This window comes from Callorhinchus milii, unplaced genomic scaffold, assembly GCF_018977255.1.
Source record: "Callorhinchus milii isolate IMCB2004 unplaced genomic scaffold, IMCB_Cmil_1.0 Scaffold26, whole genome shotgun sequence".
In the NCBI taxonomy this organism is placed as follows: domain Eukaryota; kingdom Metazoa; phylum Chordata; class Chondrichthyes; order Chimaeriformes; family Callorhinchidae; genus Callorhinchus; species Callorhinchus milii.
In genome coordinates, this window is record NW_024704767.1 from 7,299,206 (window position 1) to 7,322,746 (window position 23,541).

A 23,541-nucleotide genomic window follows, 5' to 3' on the forward strand; every position below is an offset into this window, starting at 1 on the left:
ATTTAGTGAACACTTTCCTCCCATGCGACGTAACATTAATTCGGTGCACATTATCCACGAAGTGCATTGTTGCCGTTTCAAGGAAATGCTCAAAGGGTAACTTACGGGTGTGACAGTAATAACTTGCTCTGACGTTTCCCCCCCTCCACCCCCTCCCTCTCCCGCTTTAACTTCTATTAAAACATCCAAACTATTTGCTCCTGGAAAACTAGTTGCGCGCACACCGGTCAGCCCACAAATATCTGTCCCGACTATTGGTCTGTGAGCGATAAATAAAGCGCTTCGTGGGAATGGCATCAGGTACAAAAGTTAGTGGCACACCAACTGGCTCTTTCGCTACGTGTTCTCCCCTTACAATTTGGACTGCATCGCTTTAGTCAGAAGTCCTTTTTTTTAAAGGGAAAAAAAAACCCGTCTCTTTAGTTAGAAGCAGCAGGTAGTCTGGTTTGATTTATTCTCCCCCTTTGAAAACTTCCTTGAAAACATTGCCAACAGTAAGAGTCAAAGCTGCTGTTGGCTTTATCCGGATGAGAGGCGGTCGAAAGGCACATCTCCCAACTCCAGCCACTACAGTCGCTGACACTCGGAAGATTGCGGCGTGAGTTTGCGGTGAGTTTCTCTGTGGATCGATACTGTCTTATCAAAGGATGCTCAGCCGCGGGGGCAAATGGGATGATTATTATTATTAGCATTTGCGTTGGATGGGATACAGTGACTATGCAATGCTTTGGATTCAATTCCCACTTCTGTGATTAAGCAGACGTCCCGGGGTGTGCATTACTCCCAACAGCTATGGCTGTGAGAATTACAGTTTTAAAAATAGATGAATCCAGATTGGAAACGGTCCAACTGGGAATAAAGTTACAGGAACTCCTGCGCGCCAAAATCTGTTCAACTGGGATTATTTTGAATGAGTAATTTTGAGCTCTCTCTCTCTCTCTCTTTCCCTGGTGATTTCAAAACTCATCTTGATCAAGAATAAAAGCTGCTGAACACATAAAGGGCAATGCACTTCCGGGTTGGACAATCCTGAATTTGCAATCCCTGTTCAAAAAAAAACTAACTTAAAGGCGGTTTCATTATTGCCTTTTTTTAAAAAAAAAAGCTTATTTCGCCCTTTCGTGGTACAGTATTAAGACAGAGAAACGTGTTTTGTTCGGAATGATAGTTTTTGGAAGCAACTGGAAATTCACTTGCAAAACAATCCAATGAGCAGTCGGTATCTGATCCTATTAACACCTTCTCCAACCTGTGTACTCGAGCGTGAAATTTGTGAACCATTTCAGGATTTTAGTTTTACTTGTGCCGATTTTATTTCAAGTGGTAAAATGTGTCTTCGCCCAACGCGATCGCCGCACAACTGTCTCGTCTCACGTTCTACAACGTGTCGTATTCTGTGAAGGGGTTAAAATGTCATTGATGTGAATCGAGTTCATGGAGGTCGGAATTCGACCTGGGTCCAGATTTACTCTAATTTCTTAGCCTTTCGGGGTGTGCAGAAATCAGCAAAATGTTGAATTCTGTCTGAACTTTGAAGCCATTCTCAAGGAATCTAAAGGAAAACAAGTTCCAAATCAACATTTGGTGTTAACCCAAATTCTGCACAATCTGTAATGCTATGACTAAATGAAGATTCCACCGTGGTTTCAAATCTCATTCGTAACGGATAACAACTTGCACTTACATAGGATGATGTCTTGGAATGACGATGTGTTTGGTACAAGCACACACAGTTAGTCTTAAATAAAACACTCGTGGTCTGAGAGGTTATTGTTCACAGCAATCCCTGTGAACTTTTTTTTTAGATGCTGAACTTTCTGAGCTTTGTCAAAAAAAGAAGTGATTTGGTAGCGATTCTCCTGATGGCTATGTCGAGAAATACAACACCAAATTACAACACAAAATTATATCGGTATAGCGCCTGTCACGTCGGGAGGACGTCTCAATGTGGAGCAGAAGCTTGTTATTGTTATTGGGAAGTATGACTCGGTGTTGAAAATATTTCAGAAAATCTAATTCATTTAGTGTTGCATGCAACTTAGCAGACTGTATCTGTGCTTGTGACCAGTGTGATTTAGGAATAGGAAATAATTGTTGTTGTTTCGCTCCAAACTGTCCTTTTCAACACAAGTGAAACATTACAAAGTCTAGGCTGGCGGCGGAATGTTTTTGCCAAAGGCTCCAGCAAAGATTTGAAGAGTTAAACAGATCTGCAGCAAAGCACGTAAAATTGTCCTAAACTGGCTTTCATAAATAGTTGGACACATTGGCAATTAAGCAATAAACTGAACTCAAGGTCTGCCCTGCTTCAAGGTCGCATAATGTTCAAACACTCTTTAAACATGTTTTTGTCCTTATCAATACCTGGCAGTAACTCTTCTTGCTCGTTTATTTTCTGTAGTAAGGGTTTGGATTAAGGTTCTGTACTAAGGGTCTGGAGAAAAAAACACCAAACCGATTATTACGAACCTTAAACTAATAATAATAATAATAATAATAATCCTTGCATTTGATATAGCGCTTTTCACGTCGGGAGGACGTCCCAAAGCGCTTCACAGAATAGACTGTAAAGTGAATTGACTGTATATTTGTGGGCGAACGCGGCAGCCAATTGCGCACAGCAATGTCCCACAAACAGTCGTAGATTGAAAATGACCAATTTATTATTGTTTTTGTTTTTTGGAGGGATTATTATTAGGCGTGTGGAGTAAGGAAACTTGCCCAAGGTTTCGCCCTCTGCCTGGAATTGAACTCAGGTCTCTCACTTGCAAAGCGAGTGCTCTAACCACTGAGCTACAGGACTCCACAGAACTCCCAGAAATGCACCATAATCTAAAAGCAAATTGAGGAGTAAAATATTATGATAAATCTTGGCCTTTCTTTTTGCAATATAACTGCAGTTTAATTCACAGATGTGATGTGAGACAGTAATTTTGCTTTACTTTGTGCAACTTATGTTTCTCTTTCTCCCCCCAATCTCTGGCTGCATCTATTGTATAAGGACACCCACCACTGAGGATGGTTAGTCTGCATTGAATATGTAGTTCGAGTGTGAGTATAGGATGAAGGCCGTATTGGTACACTGAAGATGACAATTTAAGCCACATCTGACTCTTACTCTACATAATGTTAATCTTGCGTTTGGTAAAGCACCCAGAATCTCAAACATGTGTGTGGTCAAGTTTAGTGACTTAATTTTTAGCCAAATATGAACACAACAGATCCATGAAGTGAGTGACCAATTTTATCTGGAAAATTGTTGCCCAGAAGAAACTCCTGTGTGTGTGTGTACTGTGGTGTATAGGGAATATTAGTCCTGACTGTGAACCCAAAAGTGCCAACGTAAACCCACAGCCTTCCAATCCAGAAGTGAGAGTGTTAACACTGAGTCAAGCTGACAAACATTTTCCCAAAGGATTCGGTAAAATCTGAAAACTGGAAGTATAATTTCCGTGTGTTCAGTGTTTTGAATGTTGGGTTGGAATCACGCTCTAATAGATACTGTTCAGATACCCCACTGATGTAACCGAACATACGTGACTTTAAAGATATCAAAGGAAAATCCTGCAGTAAGAAAGCTGGTCACTAAATATTTTAAAGCCGGGGTGTAAATCATTGACGGTTCAGTAGTGTTTTTCACCATTAGCTTTTTCACGTATCTATCTATATCTACACATAGACTATATGTATGTAAAATGTTCCACTGAGGAATCGCGATGAGACGAGAGCATTGCTAGGTCAGATATTGAACTGTTTCCACTCGATGTGCCTTCATCTCAGCCAGTAATTTGAACCTCATACAAATATTTACATAAGAGTCAGTTCAAGGGCCCCAAGATCCTTAAGATTACACATTTATCATGTCTTATAAGTGACTGATATTTATTATTTCAGCTGATCTCTATCATGCTAAAGGATCACCATTTTCCCCTCTTAAAGCAGATTAATCCCAAACTTTGAAGCTCATTGTAACATGCTGCGTATCTTCAATCACAGCAGCTAATGTGGCATTATTCCCGTCCGTTTAATTTTTATAACTTGTTTCCTTTTCCATGTCTGCAAGGGTGTTTATATCTGGTGTTTTTTCAGCTTCACAACTATGGAGTAATCTCGCCAAACTGGAAACCAAAAGCCTTGTGATTCTGTGGAAAGGTCACGCCCGAAAGGTTAACCGATCTTTCACTGTGACACTCAGTGACCTGATGTGGATTCCCAGCATTTCTGTTAATCTCATAAACCTTAGGAGAACCAGGATTTCTTCGAGATTCAGCCTGATATCATTTGGAGGTTGAGCTCACTCACCCTTCCTTCGTTCGTTTCACCATAAACTCTTAAATAACTTTTCACCATTTTCTATAAAGCTACTTTCTGAGCAGAGCTGTGTGCATTGCATGTATGTTTGAATATGTGTGCATAAACATCACGCTGTCATGTAACTACAGGACCCTGAGCAAAGCAGTGAGTGTAACGTGCGCTCTTGTGATACCTATTTTATCCAATAACATCACCACTTCTGAATCTGGTTGGGTCGGTCTGTTTACCCCCAATGAATTCTTCATAACATGTCAGTATTGACAATATGACTCCAGCAATAGTGAACATATTCCTTTAGAAGAAATACTTTATTTTCTGTCTTAGATTGCCCATCTTAATTTTGTTTCCAATACACCTCAACTACAAAGTAAGTTTTCAACTCCAGTATATTTTAGACATCCCCCTCCCATTCATTCAGACCAGACTGTTTTTAGCGATAGGTAGAGAGAGAAACGCGCCCATTCTCCAGATGAGTGGTTTTAAGATGGATTATAACTAGATACTGCAATGTCAGGACAGTGGGATTGGTACACTGGAAGCGTGAGATCATATGAGCTGAAGAGAAATGGTGCTTTCATCTGAATTGGTTTTGTGAAACCACATCAGCAGTATCTAAGTCATTGTATACAAGTCAAAGGATCAACCACGTTCTTCTCTCTTTTTAACATCTTATCTCAGATTATTTCTTTGAAGATAAGAGATTAAAAATCATGTTTCCTTTGCAGATCAGTGTCCACGATTGTATTTCCTTCCGCAGGACACTTTTGGCAATTTGCCTTTTTTGTGTTAAAATAAACACATTGTAAATTGATTTGAAGATTCATTTAAAAAAAACGCTCAACACAAAACATTAATTTGAAGTGTTGCGAAGCTAATCTGGAGCAGCAGCCTCCCACGCAAAGCAATACCATAAATAGTCAATTTAATTGGGGGAAGTTTGGATGACGGATGATTGCTGGCCAGGACACAAGGAGAGCTCTTCTTTTGCAAAATAAAATTGTGCCATGGGATCACTAGAACAAGTGAACTGGATAAGAACGGCCCTCCCAACAAAACTACCCTGCCTCAGTTGTGCGTTGGAGTGTCAACCTTAAGACTTGCTAAAATTTCTGAATTCAAAAGATTCAACACTGGCTTTGAAAGGAAAATGGCTTGCTTGTCCAAAGGTGTATAAATAGTTTTCGTAAGTGAACCGTTAAGCAACAAATGACATGCGTGTAATTAAATAGTGAGATCTGGCTGAACAAGACGACTGATGGAGCGACCCGTTTATTGAGCTATCTGTCTCTCTGCATTCAGTGCAGAGATGTCAGTGTGATCAAAGGCCGCTTCCCCTCAGGAAAAAAAAGGTTAAATACCGAAAGCCGATCAGATTTCCTAGATTTGTAGAGAGACTTGTACCGTCAGGGTAGTCAAAACATCCAGCGGGTGGGTTTCTCCCCAATTCGTAGAGTCTCTTCGATAACCTACGTTAATTCTTGTACTGTACCCCAAACCCTTATTTGCTCTTCAGTTTGAGATTTCGAATCGTCCTGTTGCACATCTATCTGGGTGTCCAAAGAAACTGTATGAAATCCCTTTGTTTCTATTTGAAGGATATTTCGGAGAGTGTCCCTATCCTGTTTTGAATTACGAAGTATGTATTTAGCTGACGAGAGTACCACTATACAGGTGCAGAAGGTGTAATTGTAGTTCATGCCCTGATCTGCCTCTCCGGGTTCCTGTTCAAGTTTTTAAAATGCTTTGTTTTTTAACTTGTACAGTTGTAGTGGGAAGTTTTTTTTGGAATCTGGAGTAAAATGTCTGTGATAGGCAGACGAATGACCTGCTGACAGACTGACATTCCTATGAGTATTAATGGTCGGTGGGGCCTCTTCGTTCCACTTAGTTAGTTCAAGAAGAGAGACAATTAAGACACCATATGGATGGAAGCGAAGGTTGTACGTTTAATGCCTGAAACGCCTGTTACCTATTGGAACAGGGTAACGCCTAATGACTTTTTAAATGTATTCCTTTTATTTAAGTTATTCTCCTTAATTTTTGATTGAATTAACTTTTTGCAAATGCAAGCATTGGTTATTTTCAGCTCTCAATGAACTGCAAAACTGTTAGTTCGCCTTTATGAATGACAGTACAGTCCCAGACTTTTCTTGTCTAAGACTGTCCTCAGTCTTGCCTTGTACACAACTGAAGTTAATATCTATAGGATGCTCTAATGCTCTAATTACCGGTTTTCTGCCTAAACTGGTGATACTGTATTGATCGGATTCTCCAAACATGAGATGTCGGAGCTGGGGATATATGGCATCAATTATTCTCACAGATATTAAGGACCTATTTTACTCATACAAGCAACGGGGTGTTATCAACTCTTCTAGACCCTTTATCACATGTGCAAAGTTTGTTCATCCGCAAGACATTTGCAGAGTTACAATGCTATTGCACATTCCCCAGCTCTCTCCTGCTGAGGTGCCCAGCTGGCATTCCCTTTCCTCCTGATGTGTTTACTTCCATTTATCTATACATTGTAAATGGTCCAGCTTTCTTTCCCAATCATTTATCTTTCCTGCCTTTCATTCCTTCCCATCTTCTCTCTACACTTTTACACAGGCTCCCTGGTGAGAACAAAAGGGCTCCACAATCATGAGCACTTTAAACTCCATCAATAATTGTGCCGCCTCCACGCCCCACGAATATTTTTGAAGACCACCAAAGAAATAAAATGTCAGGGAGTGGTATCTTTATCCTTATGGGGAAATTAACCACTTGAGATGTCAATTCCATCATTAGGTCACTTTGCCAAGTTGCCAAAACTGTTCGCCAATCATCAATACCAGGAGTCTCATCATGTTGTATTTGCACTTACCGAATTGAATTCAGAGAATTTTGGGGGGATATTTCAGAAATCTAATTACTTTATCCCATGAAAAGTGACTCGGTTTCAACACTACCTGCTCAAACTGTGCAATAAAGTACAAGATCAAAAGCTATTTTGTTTCAAATTCAATATATTAATATCTTTTCAGATTTGAATTATGGGACAATATTTATTTGACTGTGATTGTAGAAATTACAGCATGGAAGAAACCATTTGGAATATAGTTCCTGTAAATTTCATTTTAAATGCACTTTGGTCTTGACCACTTTAATGTGTACGCTCTTGCAAAGCATTGCATGTAGCAGGAGCCATCTGCCTTGAATGATCCGGCTTCCTTAACGTTTCTAATGATCACCAACCAATCTAACTTTGTTTTAAAAAGATCAAGTTTATGAGTAGCACCTACTCATATATATCCTATGGTCAGGATAAGTATTGGTTGGAATCTGAAAGTATTTGGGTTTATTGTGCGAAGTATCGTAACAATTAGTCTGCTGACAATTTGCTTAATTGTTGCGCTTATTAAATAACGGATAACACCTTTTAAGCCGGAATTAAGACCACATTAATTGGGTGTTGGTTGGTTAAGACATGCGCGCAAACGCTCGAGAGGCGGTTAGAAACCAGTGCTAAACTTTTTATGCAACTCTAATCTCTGGAAGTGTGCTGGCGACTAGGACTTACACATTTGTATTTACATTTTCCCGTTGATCGCACTTTAAGTTTCACACGCCCAGAGTTATCTTGACGGACGGGTGGGTGGGGGAAGAGGGAGGAGAGGGAATTCTATTGGTCGGGTTGAGTATGTGTGTGAGGTTTTGAGCTTGTGTTTCTGTTCCATTTACCCAGATCAGCGGTGCCAGTCACTTAAGGCACCAACTCGCCCGCGTTGATAGCAATCCTCAGGAGGGGCATTTAACGTTGAGTTGCCTTTTACGCGAGTTAAAGTGATGGCCTCAACAAATTATTCTTTCGATGACGACTATTCATATTGGAATATCGACTACACTGACGACCGGGAAGATCCCCCGAAAGAGTACGTTTTTTTTTATATATGTATATATTCTTTTCAGATCACTTTGCATTGAACTTTTTTTTAAAAAATAAAGGAAAGTTCCCGTGTTTTGCATCCATCCGGTAGCTGACTCCTTTTATTGTTTTATTTTTACTTAGAATTATTGAACCTTGTGATCCCACGGTACGAGTCGAGTTGTATCACATCTGCATGGCAGGTATTTCAGTAAGTGCCTGTTTATTTACCCCCTCCTCAGTTTAAGTAACTTGTGCCAAGTTCGCATTTGTTCCTATTTTCAAGTGGGACCTTGGAACCCACTTAGTGGCACTGCCCATTAATGTGTTATGACTTTGAAAGTGAAGTTCGACAACAAATATAAACCACAGTATAAGTTTACTTCAATGAATCTCTGTATACGATTAATCTGCACATTTCCAATTTGCAGGTTAATTTTGTCCGGTTGCAAATTTTGTTGGGGGGGGGGGGGTGGGGCTCGAAAAAAATAATGGAAATAAAGTGTTCTCATTTTGCCTTCCAGCTCGCTGTGCTTCTGGCTCTGTCGTTCTTGGTCAAACGCAGGCGCCTGTGCAGGAATTCATGCGGTGGGGTTCCCGGCTTATTACAGTTAAGTTCTCCACCTACAGTCTCAAGTTCAAGGCATGAACGCTGTGTGAACTCAAACTGAACCACTGAAAACACCCATATAGGGCTCTCTCGACATTAAACCAATGGGCCACTTTGCACGCAGCATATGCTGCAAAAGAACTCTGTGCGAGAATGTGCCAAGTTTTACAGAGATTCTCGCAATAAATAAGGTTATCTGATAATCCTCATATTCACAGTCTGATTAAGCTGTGTGCTTTCAACCTGTTGTAACCTTAGCTTCATCAGCAGGACTGGAAATCCAAGGAAATGCTGCCCTGTCTCGCTGTTTAGCACTTGAGTTCCCCGATCATGAGTACTGGTCCGGGTGACTTGTTCGATTGGTTTATCAATGGACACAGGGTTTCATCGCTTGGTGTCTTCGCAACCATTCGCCAATTATTAAAGTCATTGCTAAATATTCTAGGATTTAAAAGCATTTCTCAATGTATTTTACGCATGGACTCTTAGTTATGTTATTCAATTGCTACTTTTTTCAGGAGTCCCTATTAAGTTACTGAAGCTGCCAGCGCCTCCTTCCCTCCCCCCCCTCCATATGTGGGAGGGAGGAGGAGAGAACTCGGCCACATCTATTATCTGTTTTAGGGTGAAAAAAACACACAAATGTACAGGAGTGTTTCCACGCTAACTGCAGCTTCAGAAGTTACTTGTCTACACAGTACATCTCAGGAAAAGTTTCCCCCTTTTCTCAATGTGATGAACTATACAGTAAGTTCAATCGTCTGAGCTTGACTTCCTGGGTTCGTTTCTACTTTAAATATCTTAAAAAGTTTGGTGTGTCCATTTGCAAATCTGCTTAAAATATACATTTACCATAGGTGATTACTGTCACTATTGGATTTGGAGAACATCCTACTCAAACGAAATCTGTTCACCATCAACTCTGCATTTGTATGCTATATTTCAGGTCTTGTTCGTTTAGTGTTGAGTTTACACATGCAATAGCTCATTTTTGAATAGTTCCGTGAGAAACAGTGAATGCATGTTTAAAGGTTCTTTCTCTGTTTCCCCACCTCGATTGTAACACGTGCATTTGTTCTGTGTGTTTCAGTCCTGTTGGCCTATTCGAACATGGCTCTCATAAAGGAATTCCTGCCGCTGTATTTGGACTTGTTTTCTGTTCCCTGTGTGTTGTGGTTCTGGATGACAAACCTTTTCCTTTCATCGCTGAGTCTTCAGAGGACACCAAAGGTAAATGGACACAGCCGTTTTATTGTATGTCTAGAAATAGAGGTGGAGAATCTTAGATGAGATGAATGGATGAGTATAAAGGTAGGTAGTTTGGATGATCTATTGAAATGGTTTATTATAGAATCTCTTTTAAACCATAATAGCCAGGTTTTTATAGAATGTCTGACATGTTTTCAAAGTTATATTGTTTTACATATGCAGAGTGTTTTATAAAGTGAAATCAGTTACGACAATTGGTCAATTATGACTTTTATTAAAAAAAGGGAATTAGGTAAAGGCTTGAATAATTACATAGGATTGTTCAGAATTCATAGAATAATTGAGTAAAGAAGATTAAATGAGGAATTTGGAGTTAATAAGAGAACTGGTCCAGGTCTGATGGGTCAAAGGGGCTCTGTTTAAATTTCTATTGCAAATTTTGCAATTATGACATTTTAAAAATGCTGTGAATACTTTGCAGACCGATCAGAATGCGAATGAGAAAGATGGTTTCGGATTTGGGCGAGACCATGATGGAGGGTGAACACGTTGACCATGAACTGATTATACTGTAGGATGTGGCATACAGATGGCAATGTAATTTAAGCAGCTGACACCTTTCCAAATACTAAATCAGTTTCTCTTACTTTCAGAGTACTGGAAGATCCTGGCCTTGCTGTACTACCCAGCTCTGTACTATCCCTTCTTGCATGTGCAGCTGTTAAGAGCAAAGCAGGTTACCTCCTCGGTAGCCTGCTCTCCTGGGTTCACTGCGGAATCCAGATTTGGCACAAGGCTGAATGCCCTTATTCACTCGAGGTACTTTGCTTATGCACGCATTTTTAAAGTTTTAATCTCTAGATTTTGTTTGTAGCACTAATTACTAAACAAATAATGCTATTGTTGCCATTTGATGCCTTTTAAAAACCTTCTCACCACCCCAAAGTAGGCCTCTTTGCTTAACTCAGTTGAATGAATATTTTAATTCTGAATTTACTTTCTTTAACCTGAATAACAAATAAAATCCAATTATCTAGTACAAACTGCTTGTTAAACAAGAACCACATGAATTGATCTATCGCTTCCTAGTGCAGATTGACAGAAAAAAATATCCCCCCAAATTCTGCACTGTTGATCTTGAATTCTCCAACACTGGCTCCATGTTTGTGACTTTCCCACCAAGAGAACAGGTGGCTTGCTCTCCAGGTCATTGCTTTTTCATCAATGCTGATCAGTGATTAACCAAGCAAAGCTTTTTGTTCATTAGTGTTTTTTCATCTTCCTTCTTTCTCTTAACCCCCTTCTCCCCAACTGACCACAGAATGCTCTATAATTATGGGTGAAGTAGCCTGGTCGATAATTCACTATCTGCAACATCTGTTCCCAGTGCTTGCTGAATAGTTATGCAGGATGTGTATTCTTCTGTGAATTCTTCCAATTTCCATTTGCTTGTTTGATGCTAGAACAGACATGATGGCAATGGAATCCAGATTATTAGTGGAAATTATTATTCCACTGACATTTATGTGGGCTATTCCTTTACTTTTTGGGAGCCCTGTCAGATGTAGGGGAATTGGTTTGAAAAAGAGTAATTGGAAAGTAACTGGGTGAGCGGGTTTGGAAAAAAGGCTTATTGCCCAACTAATCCAGGAAGAACTTTGACTGGATGAATACTGAGAGTTGTGCTTCTTAGCTGGGTCAATAGGTGAGGTACCTTCTGATACCCTGTCATGGAATGATTTTGACAGCAATTTGAAATGTGCATGGCTCAGGGTCACTTTTTCTTCCCACACTCCAAATGGAGGGGGGAAATTAAATTGGGAGACACCATGGAAAGGGAAGTGTGGTATGAATTTCTGATAGTTTAAGCACTAAAGAATTTGTTTTATAGCATAGTGAAGCTGCCCCATACAAGAAGTTGAGAGGGAACTTTTTTTAAAGAATAACTATCTGAATACATAAAACAGCAGACTACTGTTCTCAATTCACTTTTTTTATTCAAGGAAAGAAAGTTTGTACACTTTTTTTTAGAATATTGCAAGACCATTCCAGCTTAATCTGGCGTGGCAAGCAGGAATGAAAAACTTTGTAAACAGATTTTGCGTAGTAACCAGTCTTTAAATTTTCTTTCATTTTCCAGATATACAAATATTTCTCATTGATAAGGAGTCTTCCTCAGCTCTTATTTCTGGCATTCCTTAGTTTACTTTATCCCTTATTATTAGTGAAGAATGATGAGACGTCCGGAAAAGTTGGCTCAAATGAGGTAAGTGTCAAATTTGATGGCAGTGATTGTAGTCTTCAATCAAAATCAGGGACTGATGAGGATGTCTGCTTGTTCAGTTGTGATAGATTAAAAGCTTATCATTTTTGAACTTCCCAAGGTACAAAGTTTAGCAGCACAGTCTGTTTCAATTGAGTTAGTGATTAAAACAATGTTCATTTGGTAAAATCTCTGACTCAGAAACTAATATTGTTGTCTTCTTAAATTAAACTTTTTAAATTCTCGTGATGTATTGAAATAATTGATAACCACTGCCTGAGAAGATCATGAATTCGCATTGCATAAATCTAACATAATGCGATTTTAGCACCATTTCCCACATTGGTTACAATTTAATAAGAACAGTGTTCATTCAGAAAAATACTATGCCAAATGAGAATAAATGCAGTCCCCATGTTAATGCATCTTAAACGATTAACTAACTGATTAACATAATTTAGTAGCTGAGGATTTAGATTCTATGTTCTTTTTGTCCTCCATTTCCCCTGTTAGTTGAACTGGTTTTGATGGTTTTATATTGGGTTAATCCTACTGTGTTTTCAGTAGCTATCTAGTTTCTCGAAAGGCTCATTCTAATCTCCACACTGCTTGTACCAGACTGTCAGAGTAATGTTCTTAATTGGTTGGGATAAAATCTGTTGCTGCATTGGGTCCCTCTCCAAATACAAAGTGTATTATGTTCAGGGCTCAATGAGGCTTTCCATGTGTGGTTAAGCAGCTGAGGGACGTGCTATTTCAGTTGAATCCTGAAAAGTTGTTGTACGTTAGCCTACAGTCATCTTTTATAATAGGCCGCCTTCCTTTAACCTTCACAGTCCCACAAACAGTTTTATCCTCTGTTTCTGCTGCATTAATTTGCCTTCAATTTGATGAGCGCCCACCTATCCTCCCCACAATCATTATCTGATCCTCAACTATTTCTTATCCATGTGGTCCCACTGGTTGCTCCTTCAGCCTAAATTAGGCTGAATGTTCTACACACTAAGTTGCTACACTCCGTGAAGGACACAAGATAAAAGTTCTTGTGCTTTGCCCAGATTGTTACTCTAAACTTCATTCATGGCCTCATCACCTCAAGGACAGATTTTGGCCTTCCGAGTTTCAATTGGTTGCTCAGCATTCAAGCACTATACCTCTGACCTTTGGAGCTATCTTCCAAAATGTTCTCTTCACCATTCACTACTTTCAAAACTCTTGAAACCCTATTTCTTCCCCTGTATTTTAATTATCTTTCTTTGGTAAATCTCCTTTTTTCTCTGCTTGGTATTTTCTATTTTCTCGAAAGATTGACATTGAGACAATAATCCTATGTGCAATGTCAAACATCCTGTAGATGTGCAAAATATTGCTATGACTGATATCCACAGCACCAACCGAATATTGAATTGACATTTTGTCAGCAAGTTATTGAATAAGCTTGCTGTGTCAACAGGAAAGTTTGTTTGAACATTTTCAGTGCACCCGCTTCATTACTCATTGCTCATCTATATGCTTTTTGAGTAATTATTTCTCCAGGATAAATCTTTCCCTTTTTTTTAAACCAGGGTTGTATTGCTCCTGATTTGTCTGTTTGTATTTCTTTCTCTGCAGTGCCTTTCTAATGCATATTACACTGATTATGTCAAGATTATGCTGAGAAAGAAGCCATCTCAAGGGTGAGATGAGTTTACATTTAGCTGCAAAATAAATTGCATCCTCGGCCATTTTAAAGTTCTGTGTTCCTGTCTCACATTTTATGTGTTTAACTAAAATGTTCTGCTTTTTTTTCTCTCTCCTCCACACTCAGTGCTGAGCCAGTGCAGGTAAGCATCCCTTCTCGGATAGGAGCAGTGATACGATCGTACATCTACATACCAATGGAAGGTAATTCATGTAGCTGAGGATTCTCGTCTACACTTGATAAAAATGCAAACTGTGTGTACCCAAAAAAAACAATTCTAAATGTGCAAAATGAACCAAGTATTCAAATAGGAAAATGGCACCCAATTCAGCCCTGCTATATGTTTTGACCTGTGCCATGATCATGATCTTTATCCTTGCATTTGATGTATTGCCTTTTATATCAGGAGGATATCTCAAAAGCATTTCACAGGATTCACTAAAGTGTAATGACTATTTTTGTAGGCGAACATGGCAGTGATTTGCACACAGCAATGTCCTACAAACAGTTATCTGCTAAGGAACAGCTGTTTGCACAGTAAATTGGATGTGTCTTAGCTATTAGCAGAAAAGGGTGTATGAACTTGTCTTAAATGCCAAATGAAAGTATTCAGTTTTCTATCAGGTATATATACTTTTATTGATAAAAATCGGATCAGGAATGGAATTTTCTTGGCTTTAAATGGTGTTTAACTGTGCCTTCGGCTCTCCTCTCGACTCTCTACCCCCTCCTCGCTCTCTTCCTTCCCTCCCCTCACCCTGACCATTTCCCCCCTGCTCGGGTCCTGACCCAACTGTCCAGCGACTTGGGACGTCCTCCCAACGTGAAAGGTGCTCTATAAATGAAATATTGTTGCTATTTTGAAGCTGGTTATTGGCCTCTACACAAAAGGAATAGATGCGGTGAATAGCCTGAAATATTGACAGAGCGAGTTTTTAAATTTTAATAGCTGTCGAAGTTTTGGACATTGAACAAGATCAATGGGTCACATGGTAATGACCTGCATACCATGTCACATGCTCCTATAGTTAGGTTAAGCAGATGAACACATGTGATTTAGATCTTAACATCAGTCAAAATTCCTGTTTCTGCCATTTCTCATTCCTTTTCACAAAGCACTTTTTGTGGTGGACCTGACTATCGATTGTAAATTGAAACACTGGATCTAACGTAGTCTTGATGTAGAGTGGAAATCATTGGACAATCTGTCATCTCGCAACAAAAGCTTGCCAAGGAAGCGTTCTCAATTGATGCCCTCAATCATTCTCATATTCTCAAACAAATCCTGTAGTTCTGGAATGTTGGTCCGCATGAGATCACTTTAACTTGGAATCTTGAACTACCCTCCGGTCTAGTTTATCAGAAAAAAGTTTACATCTCTGTAAATCACAGCAATTTTATTTCATTCAGGCATTCTGTGCTGTTCTGGACTGGATCTGAGCTTTGTTTCAGACTTATTGCAATGCATTTGTGGTCCCAATCTCATTTATTCGAACTCTGAGATTATTTCCTAATGATCCCTCTGATAATGAAACTTTCAACTGGGTTTTAGAAAACCCAAACATTGGTGCACTGGCTTGCTCTGCCATGGGTTGTTAGCACCTAGTTTGGTCCATATGATCACTTATACAATAAATTTGTCATCCCAGCAAGGCAATGCGTGGAGGGAATTCCGTAGAAGTGGGCAGGCCTCTTTATATCCATGTTCTTTTCTTTCTCCTTCTACAACCTCACGACGTGAAAGGCACTATACAAATGTAATTTTGTCGTTGTTGTTCTCTGTCAAAGATTGGCTGAAATCTCGGATGTCAGTCAAATGTTTATCCACTCAGTAGAAGAATGAATAATAGGTTGACCAGAGAGAGAGAGATTCTGGAGGAGAGTTTTATTGCAAGTAACATTTCTTTTTCCATCCTTTTCAGGCTTCAGAGTACCAACAAAACTGGTCATAACTATGACTGTGGCAATAGTTTCTGTCTATCAGGTAAACACTTTTAATGATTTTAAACTAATAACTAATTAGATCAGATGACATTTTCAGCGCAATTCAGAATAAACATTCAATAAATATTTTGTATTTGCTTAGAGTGAATGCCCAATGTGATGAGTGTTTGTTAGATATTGCTTAATTACTACAAGCATACAGATAAATGTATGCAAAGCTGCTGATATTAAGTGATTTATGAAGGTGATAAATCTTAGTCATTTTAATTAATTGTTTAAATAGGATGAATTTTACATCTGGGAATATTTTTCATAAACGTAATGCTTAAGATGGCCTCCCCACATGACATTGCATAAATATATATAATACATGTATATATTTGATATGTATAATATTTTTTGCAGTATTGCTAATGGTATCCTCTCCCACATTTCCTGCAGGTTGCTGTTCTAATCATTGTGGGTGTTATACCCACCCTGCAGAAGGCAAGGTCTGGAGTCCAAGAAGATGTCTCCTACCTGCTTGATGAATTTCATGTTAGCCTTTCCCAAAATAGGGCTGAAGTTGTCGGTATTGTCAAGTACTACTTTTGGGTGGTTGAAGGTACTTACTGTTGAATGCAGTAATTATTTTGTAGACAAAATGCAACAACCATTTTAGGCTATAATAATGGATAAAATATGGAAAAATATGATGTATAATATTTGACTAATACATGGAAGTTTTTCTTCTCCTTTTTCCAACAGTCTGCTATCTGTCTGCTGTGGCTGTTTCCTGTGTTCTGACTCTTCTTACATTAATGAGGTCAATGGTTTTACACAGGTAATTTTTTAAATCAATTCAGCGGTCATTCCTCCCAAGGGCAATGTACTTGGATATGTAAACTGTCCTGTGATCCATTTAAATATATCAAATGCAAAGGCATCAAATGTGAATGGTTTCTCCATGGTTCAATGTGATGATTTTAGAAGCATTTTAGTTTGGAATACTCATCACATTTTTTTCCTTTTTGTATTGCAAGTTTGTATTAGTTTTGTGCGATTGTGGGCCAGTTATCAACCTTGACACTGACAAAGAAATGGTCCCCGTTCTATTTAAATAATTTATACACTGCACTGTCAGATTTGTCTGTGTATGTATATCTATATATGTACTGCTTACATAATGCTAGCAATATGGATCCAAGCAAGCATGAAATTGCATTTGTTCATTACAGAGACAACCTCAGGGCTCTTTACAGAGGGGATACTCAAAGAGTCTTCAACTGTAAAAGGCGTATTAGACCCTCGAGATCTAGCATTGCCTCCTGGATGTGTTTCACTGGCTACCAGGCTGCCCATGTCTGTTTAGGTAACTGGTTGTGGACACTCTGATTAATGTAATGAGTCCTGTAGTTGATGAACTTCCACTTTAACTTAGAAAACTTGTCACCCTTTTGCTTATTTCCATGCGCCCTCCCACCCCACACCCCCACAGTCACTGTCTGAAGTATACATTCACATTTTCTTTGTCCCTCCAGAATATATGTTCCCCCTTGGTGACATCATCTGCAGACATGGGGTTAACTTCCACATGTATGCGGATGACCTTTCCTCCTCTACCCTCAACTCCACGACCACCGATGTCCTGACAGCCTACCTGTCTGACATCGAGTCCTGGCCGAGAGACAACTTTCTTCAGCTCAATGTGCATAAAACTGAGGCCCTCCTGATTGGCTCGAGTCAGCACCTCCACACCTCAGGCGCTGACAGCATCAGCATCCAAGGCTGCACTCTCCACCTCTCAAAGCCAGTCAGGAACCTAGGTGTTCTGTTCGACCCTGAGTTTCCTTTCTCCCCCATATCCGCGCCACAACTGGCACCGCCTTCCATCACTTCCGGAACGTCGCAAGACTACGGCACTACCTCACCCCTCACGCTGCTGAAACTCTGGTCCATGCCTTTATCACCTCAAGGCTGGACTATGGGAACTCTCTCCTTGCCGGCCTTCCCGGTATCTCCCTCCACAAGCTGTAGGTCATTCAGAACTCTGCAGCTCGTGTACTGTCCCGTACCAGGCTTCAGGACCACATCACTCCCACCCTCGCTCGCCTCCACTGGCTCCCCATCCCCCAGAGGATCGAATTCAAAATCCTCATCCTCGCCTACAAGGCCATTCACGGCCTTGCTCTCTCCGACCTATTATCCCCCTATCTACCTGCCCATACCCTCCGTTCCTCTGGCTCCGGTCTGCTCCACATCCCCCGCCCCAACCCCCCTACCATCGGTGGCCGGGCCTTCAGCCTCTCAGCCCCGAGGCTCTGGAACTCTATTCCCCAGTGCCTTCGCCTTACTTCCTCCCTTTCCTCCTTCAAGGCCGGTCTCAAGACCTTTCTCTTTGACCGTGCCTTCAGCTCCCCTCTCAACTCTCTACCCCCTCCTCGCTCCCTCCCTTCCCTCCCCTCACCCTGACCACTTCCCCCCTGCTCGGGTCCTGATCCAACTGTACAGCACTTTGGGACGTCCTCCCGACATGAAAGGCGCTCTATAAATGGAATCTTGTTGTTTTTTGAGTTTAAATAGTTAATGTTTAAAATCGTATTGATTATTGCCTGCAGATTTCAAATTCTGAAAATTAATAGTTACTGAAATTTTATTTTAGCAAATTGTAAGGTGTGTGTGCTTGTGTATTGTATTTTTTTATGTAAAATGTACATATATTCAAGATTCCCTCTGCTTGCTTATTCTAAATGCTCTTGATTCAACTGTGTCTGCATTTTCTATTATAACTTTTTGTTATTTAATGTAATAGCTTCAGAATAGAATCTATTTGCTACTTTATGCTATTATTTTCCTGATTCATTTCAGTCATGACCTTCTGGGAAATACCTAAGGTAAATGCATGTTCAGCATAGTTGGGTAGTCTTATTTAATTTGCAATGTGTAACTTTCAATAAGCTGTTGTCTGGTGAAATCTGTAGTTGTGTATTCTTATTCTTTTCATCTCTCCGTTTTTTAGGTCTTGTCATTCAACAAATAGTAATCTTTCTTTGTTTCCTGCTATTTGCTTTTCTCATCGTCATTCCCATTCTCACTGGCCAAAACATGATCATCTTCCAAATCCTGGAGAGAATGTGGTGAGTAATGTTACTTATTGGAGAGGGAGAGAGAGAATTAAATTTTTAAATGGAACTTCTTGATCTATCATTACATGGGGAATATTGTGATCCATATTTGTTTTTTCTCTTATTTTTAAAGGCCATTCTGGTTAACGCTAATTCTGATAGTCTTACTCCAACATATGTTGGCTCGTTTCATTTTCCTTCAGAAAAATGGAGAAACATTCAGTGTCACAAATAGGTATGGAATAAATATCCTATCTTATATTTGAAAGCTGAACAGGAAACTACCTAAAATGGGTGTGTGCACATGGAATATTTCACAATGCATTTCAATTCTTCTGTTCTTCTCAGACGAACACTCTACATCTTCACCTACCTTCTATTCACATTCAATGTGCTGATAGGAGTTATTGCTGCGGTTTGGCGTTTGGTTCTTACGGCACTCTTCAATGTTATCCATTTCTGTCGACTGGACCTTGGGCTGCTCAATCGTGGGGTTGAGATGTTTGACCCAGGTAACGTTATAGTCTCTACCATCAGTGCTCTGTTATATGATGGAATCGCTGATATTGCAGTGAATAGTCATGATTCTCTGCAATAAAACAAATGCATGTACTGTACAAAATGCCTTTGATTTACATGGAAAGTGGGTAGAGGAGCTAACACTAATACAATAGATTAAATGGCCTCCAACTGTGTAATTTCCATGGTAAATTGTAACTAATGGGATTTTATCCCGTTTTGTGACTGTAAAGAATCCTGGATTTTCTCACTCCATGAATTGTGTAACTTGCTCCAAGGCGACTAGAGATTCTGTTCTTGAACTGACCAACCATTAGGAAATTGGTAAATGTTCCTGAGGAGGATTTATAATTTATCCCATTGCTTTTTCACCCCCCAACTCCATTGCATTTCCTGTGTGAAAGTGCCTGTGCCATCCACCTCCGTTCCCCTTTTTTCCAACATCTTTTCCACACCCACCCTGCAAATATTTTAGTCACTGGGAAGGTCAAGAAATATAAATATAAGAATAATTCTTGTACTTGAAATAGTGCATTTCACATTGGTAGGTCACCCGCAAGCGTTTCACAAATTTATATAGTGACTACTTTTGTAGGAAATACCTGCGTGTATCAATAGTTAATCCTTTTTCCCCCCTAACCCAGGTTACTATTCTTATACCAATTTCCTCAAGACTGAAGTCAGCCAGTCACATCCGGTCATGAAGGCTTTCTGTTCCCTCCTGCTTCATTCCCGAAGATCTGAGCGAGGTGGTGGTCATCAAAGCAAAGATGTAGAGGAAGGTTAGTTATGCTATCATGGAGGACAAAAGCTGGAAATCTAATGGAGAAACTTAATCCTGATCTCCTACTTTAAAGATCCCATGGCATTGTTTGAAACGAGAAGGATGTTTCTCTCAGTGATCTGGCCTACAGTCTCCCTGATAGAATTGGTCATTCACTTCATGGCTGCTTGAGGGACCTTTGCTGTTGGCAACCATATTTGCCCACAAAATACACAATCACTACATTTCATACTAAATTCTGTGAAGCTCTTTGAGATGAGCTCCCAAGTGAGGCACTGTGTTGCATCGAGGCATTAGGGTTATAAAGTGTATTTTGTTCCCTGGTAATCCTCTCGCTCACAGATTTGACTTTTTTTGCTTTGCTCTTAAATGTCACTTTCTAGCATTTTATAATATAAGTGGATTGAACCAATGCCTTAAAAGGGCAGCATTTCCCAAACCTGTCATTATAGTATTCCAGAACCTATACATAAAAGGGAAAGTGTCCATTAGCCTAATTTGTGTGAAGAGGAAATTTCAGTGTCTGATCATGATCTAATTGTGGATTTTCTCACCACTTCAAGGGATTCAACTGATGCAAACTGACCACAAATACACAAAAGCAGCCAGATCCAAACGGGTAAAAGCAAAGTGGTGCTTGCTGTTCACTCTACTGAACAATCCTTCACTAGTCGATGCCAGAAGGTCCATTGGTCACTTGTCTACAGATATGGTCTTGAATGGGAAATTGAGCCTCTCCCCCAAGGACAGTAAAGATGAACTTGATAAACCTGAGGCATGTGGAAGTGAATAGGCTGATGTAGATCTGAGCTTTCATTGCACCTAATCTAGACAGCAAGGTCAGTCGTGCTACGTTTTCCCTTCTCACCATTTTGGTTATTGGTTTCACTTACTAACATAAAGTATTTGTCTAAATACACTGAAATACCTGCTCAAATAACCAGGAACCATTTAGAGCCAAGACTGCACAAGAATAAAAACAAATTAACATGCATGAAGTCAGTTTGTGAGTGCCTATTTCTTATTTTTTAATATTAAATCTATGAATTGAACACAACAGTTCAGCAAAATGCTACTTTAAAGTTATAGTGTCCCTCCAGTTACACAATGAAGATGAACAATCTCAAAAGTAGGCCATCTTGGAGGGAAGAGAAAAGATTTTTGTGTTTAACTATTTTGAAAACCAAGGCATTTACATTTGTTGACATCTGGTCTGTGCTGCCTGGTGGCTGCTAATAGCAGGTGTGTGAAGTCTGCCATCTGTCACTCCTATGTACTGGGACACTTGTTGATTCTGATATTCTGTATCAACAAAAGTCAAACGTGCGCGGAAGTGAATTGCTGGACCCCTCCTTCCACACGTACTTGCTAATTTATTTGATGTGAAACTATTTTGCCTGCAACGACAAACGAGACCACCAATTTGTTGAATAGAAACTGAGTTGATGTAATTTGAATATGTACTTAGCAGAAAGAGTAAAAATGAGTTATGGTGTTTTGATTGGATGTCTTTAAAAATGTGGTGTACACTGAGATGCAAACCTAATCTATAAAGCTGCATGCATTTCAATTCCATGTAGGTATATAACAATATTTTTTTCTTGTACTGCAAGATACAGTATATCTAATGAGCATAGCTTTTTTGGTGAGCTTAAAGGGACATCCTTTTAAATTTAAAAATAAGATCTTTATAAACCAGCTTCTTGCCATGTAACCAAAATAATCATTGGAGAAGCCTGCAGTAACACATCAAATTAAATGCACTGACAGCATTTTGCAAACCCCATCCTGTATTATTGTCTACATACAGTAATTTACCAAGTAATGTTGTACTTGGAATCAGGACTTTTGTATGGGACTTCTATGCTTGGATATTGTTTCATCCTTGCCCCACTTTACCAATCTTTTCACATTTGGATTTAGATACATTATTTGTGTTTTTTTAAATCTGGACAGAAACGAAGAAGAAACATGACTTTTTTTAAATGTCATAACTTGTGAAGAATTGCCTGACTAGAAATTGTATAATTGTACACAGTTTCCAATGTTTAGTTCATACGAGAACATTTGAATAGATTATGTGTGCACTTGAGTAAATAATATTTGAAATTGTGGATTTTCTATGGAAGTAAAACCTTGCATCTTTTAAAGATCAGTTAATCCTGAAACATCCAGATGTGTTTATTTTCTTAACCCCTGGCCTGAAGATTGAACATTCCCCTAAATATTATACATTGTTAAGATTGGATGTAGCTCAGTGACTAGAGCACTCTAATGCAAAAGAGAGACTTCAGTTTGATTCCTGGCAGGGCGAATGTTGGGCAAGTTTCCTTACTCCACACACCTCTGTTTACCTATCAGTATGTAGGAACCTGGTTGTTAGTCAATTGGCTGATCATTTTTCCAGGGGTAATAATTTCTTCAAAAAAATAACAATAATAAATTGGTCACTCAATCCATGGCTCTTTATGGGACACTGCTGTGTGAAATTGGCTTCTGCGATTCGCCCACAAAATATGCAGTCAATTCACTTTATAGTACATTCTGTGAAGTGCTTTGAGATGTCTCGAAGACTTGATAAGGCACTATATCAAATGCAAGGATTATTATTATTATATGTGTCCAATCCATACCTATGATAGACCATTGGGAGACCATTTGCCATTGCTGCATCTGTGTGTGCGTCTATGCTTAAATGGAGGTTTTTTTATTAATAGCACTTCAGCTGTTTCCTTAATGTTACCTCTCAAGTGTTCAACCAGATCCCCATAGTGATTTCCATTGATTCAGACTCAATAGTCAATTGTAACAATAAACCCCACATGGTAATGGCCATCTGAGTGAAGAAATTCCTTCTAACCTTATCTATTGCACACTTCCTCTGTGTTATAAGAAAGCTAACAAAAGCCCAAGGTATATTTTATTTCCCTTCTAACCTCTCTCTCCTCCTCCCCTGTGTGGTGAGGCACTTGTCATGTGCCCACTGTGGCTTTCTCAGCAGCTAAAACTATAGCTTAAGAGGTAATGTGTCCATTATATCATTTGAGAGGGGAGCGAGATAGCAGATATGTCTCATTGTTTGTGGTTTCTGAGCTACTTTGCTAACTGAACTGATCCCCAATGGGCAAGATCACTGCAGCAAGAGGAGGAATTAAACTTATTTTAAAAAAATCACGAAACGAATTGCATTCATTTCATTCTTAACG

The 23,541-nt window shown here is 39.5% G+C and overlaps 1 protein-coding gene across 1 annotated transcript; it reads left to right on the forward strand.

Moving 5' to 3' along the window:
• Window positions 1-236: 236 nt before the first annotated feature.
• stra6 (signaling receptor and transporter of retinol STRA6) lies at window positions 237-22,288 on the forward strand. Its single transcript, XM_007908079.2, is given in 19 exon segments — window positions 237-609; window positions 8,042-8,228; window positions 8,366-8,432; window positions 8,746-8,831; window positions 9,922-10,061; window positions 10,694-10,738; window positions 10,741-10,859; window positions 12,181-12,306; window positions 13,915-13,979; window positions 14,111-14,187; window positions 15,907-15,968; window positions 16,370-16,532; window positions 16,676-16,751; window positions 17,146-17,279; window positions 18,927-19,044; window positions 19,166-19,267; window positions 19,381-19,544; window positions 20,196-20,333; window positions 20,899-22,288. Coding segments are annotated over 18 exon segments (1,998 nt in total). The 5' UTR covers window positions 237-609; window positions 8,042-8,142; the 3' UTR covers window positions 21,129-22,288.
• The last annotated feature ends 1,253 nt before the right edge of the window (window positions 22,289-23,541 follow it).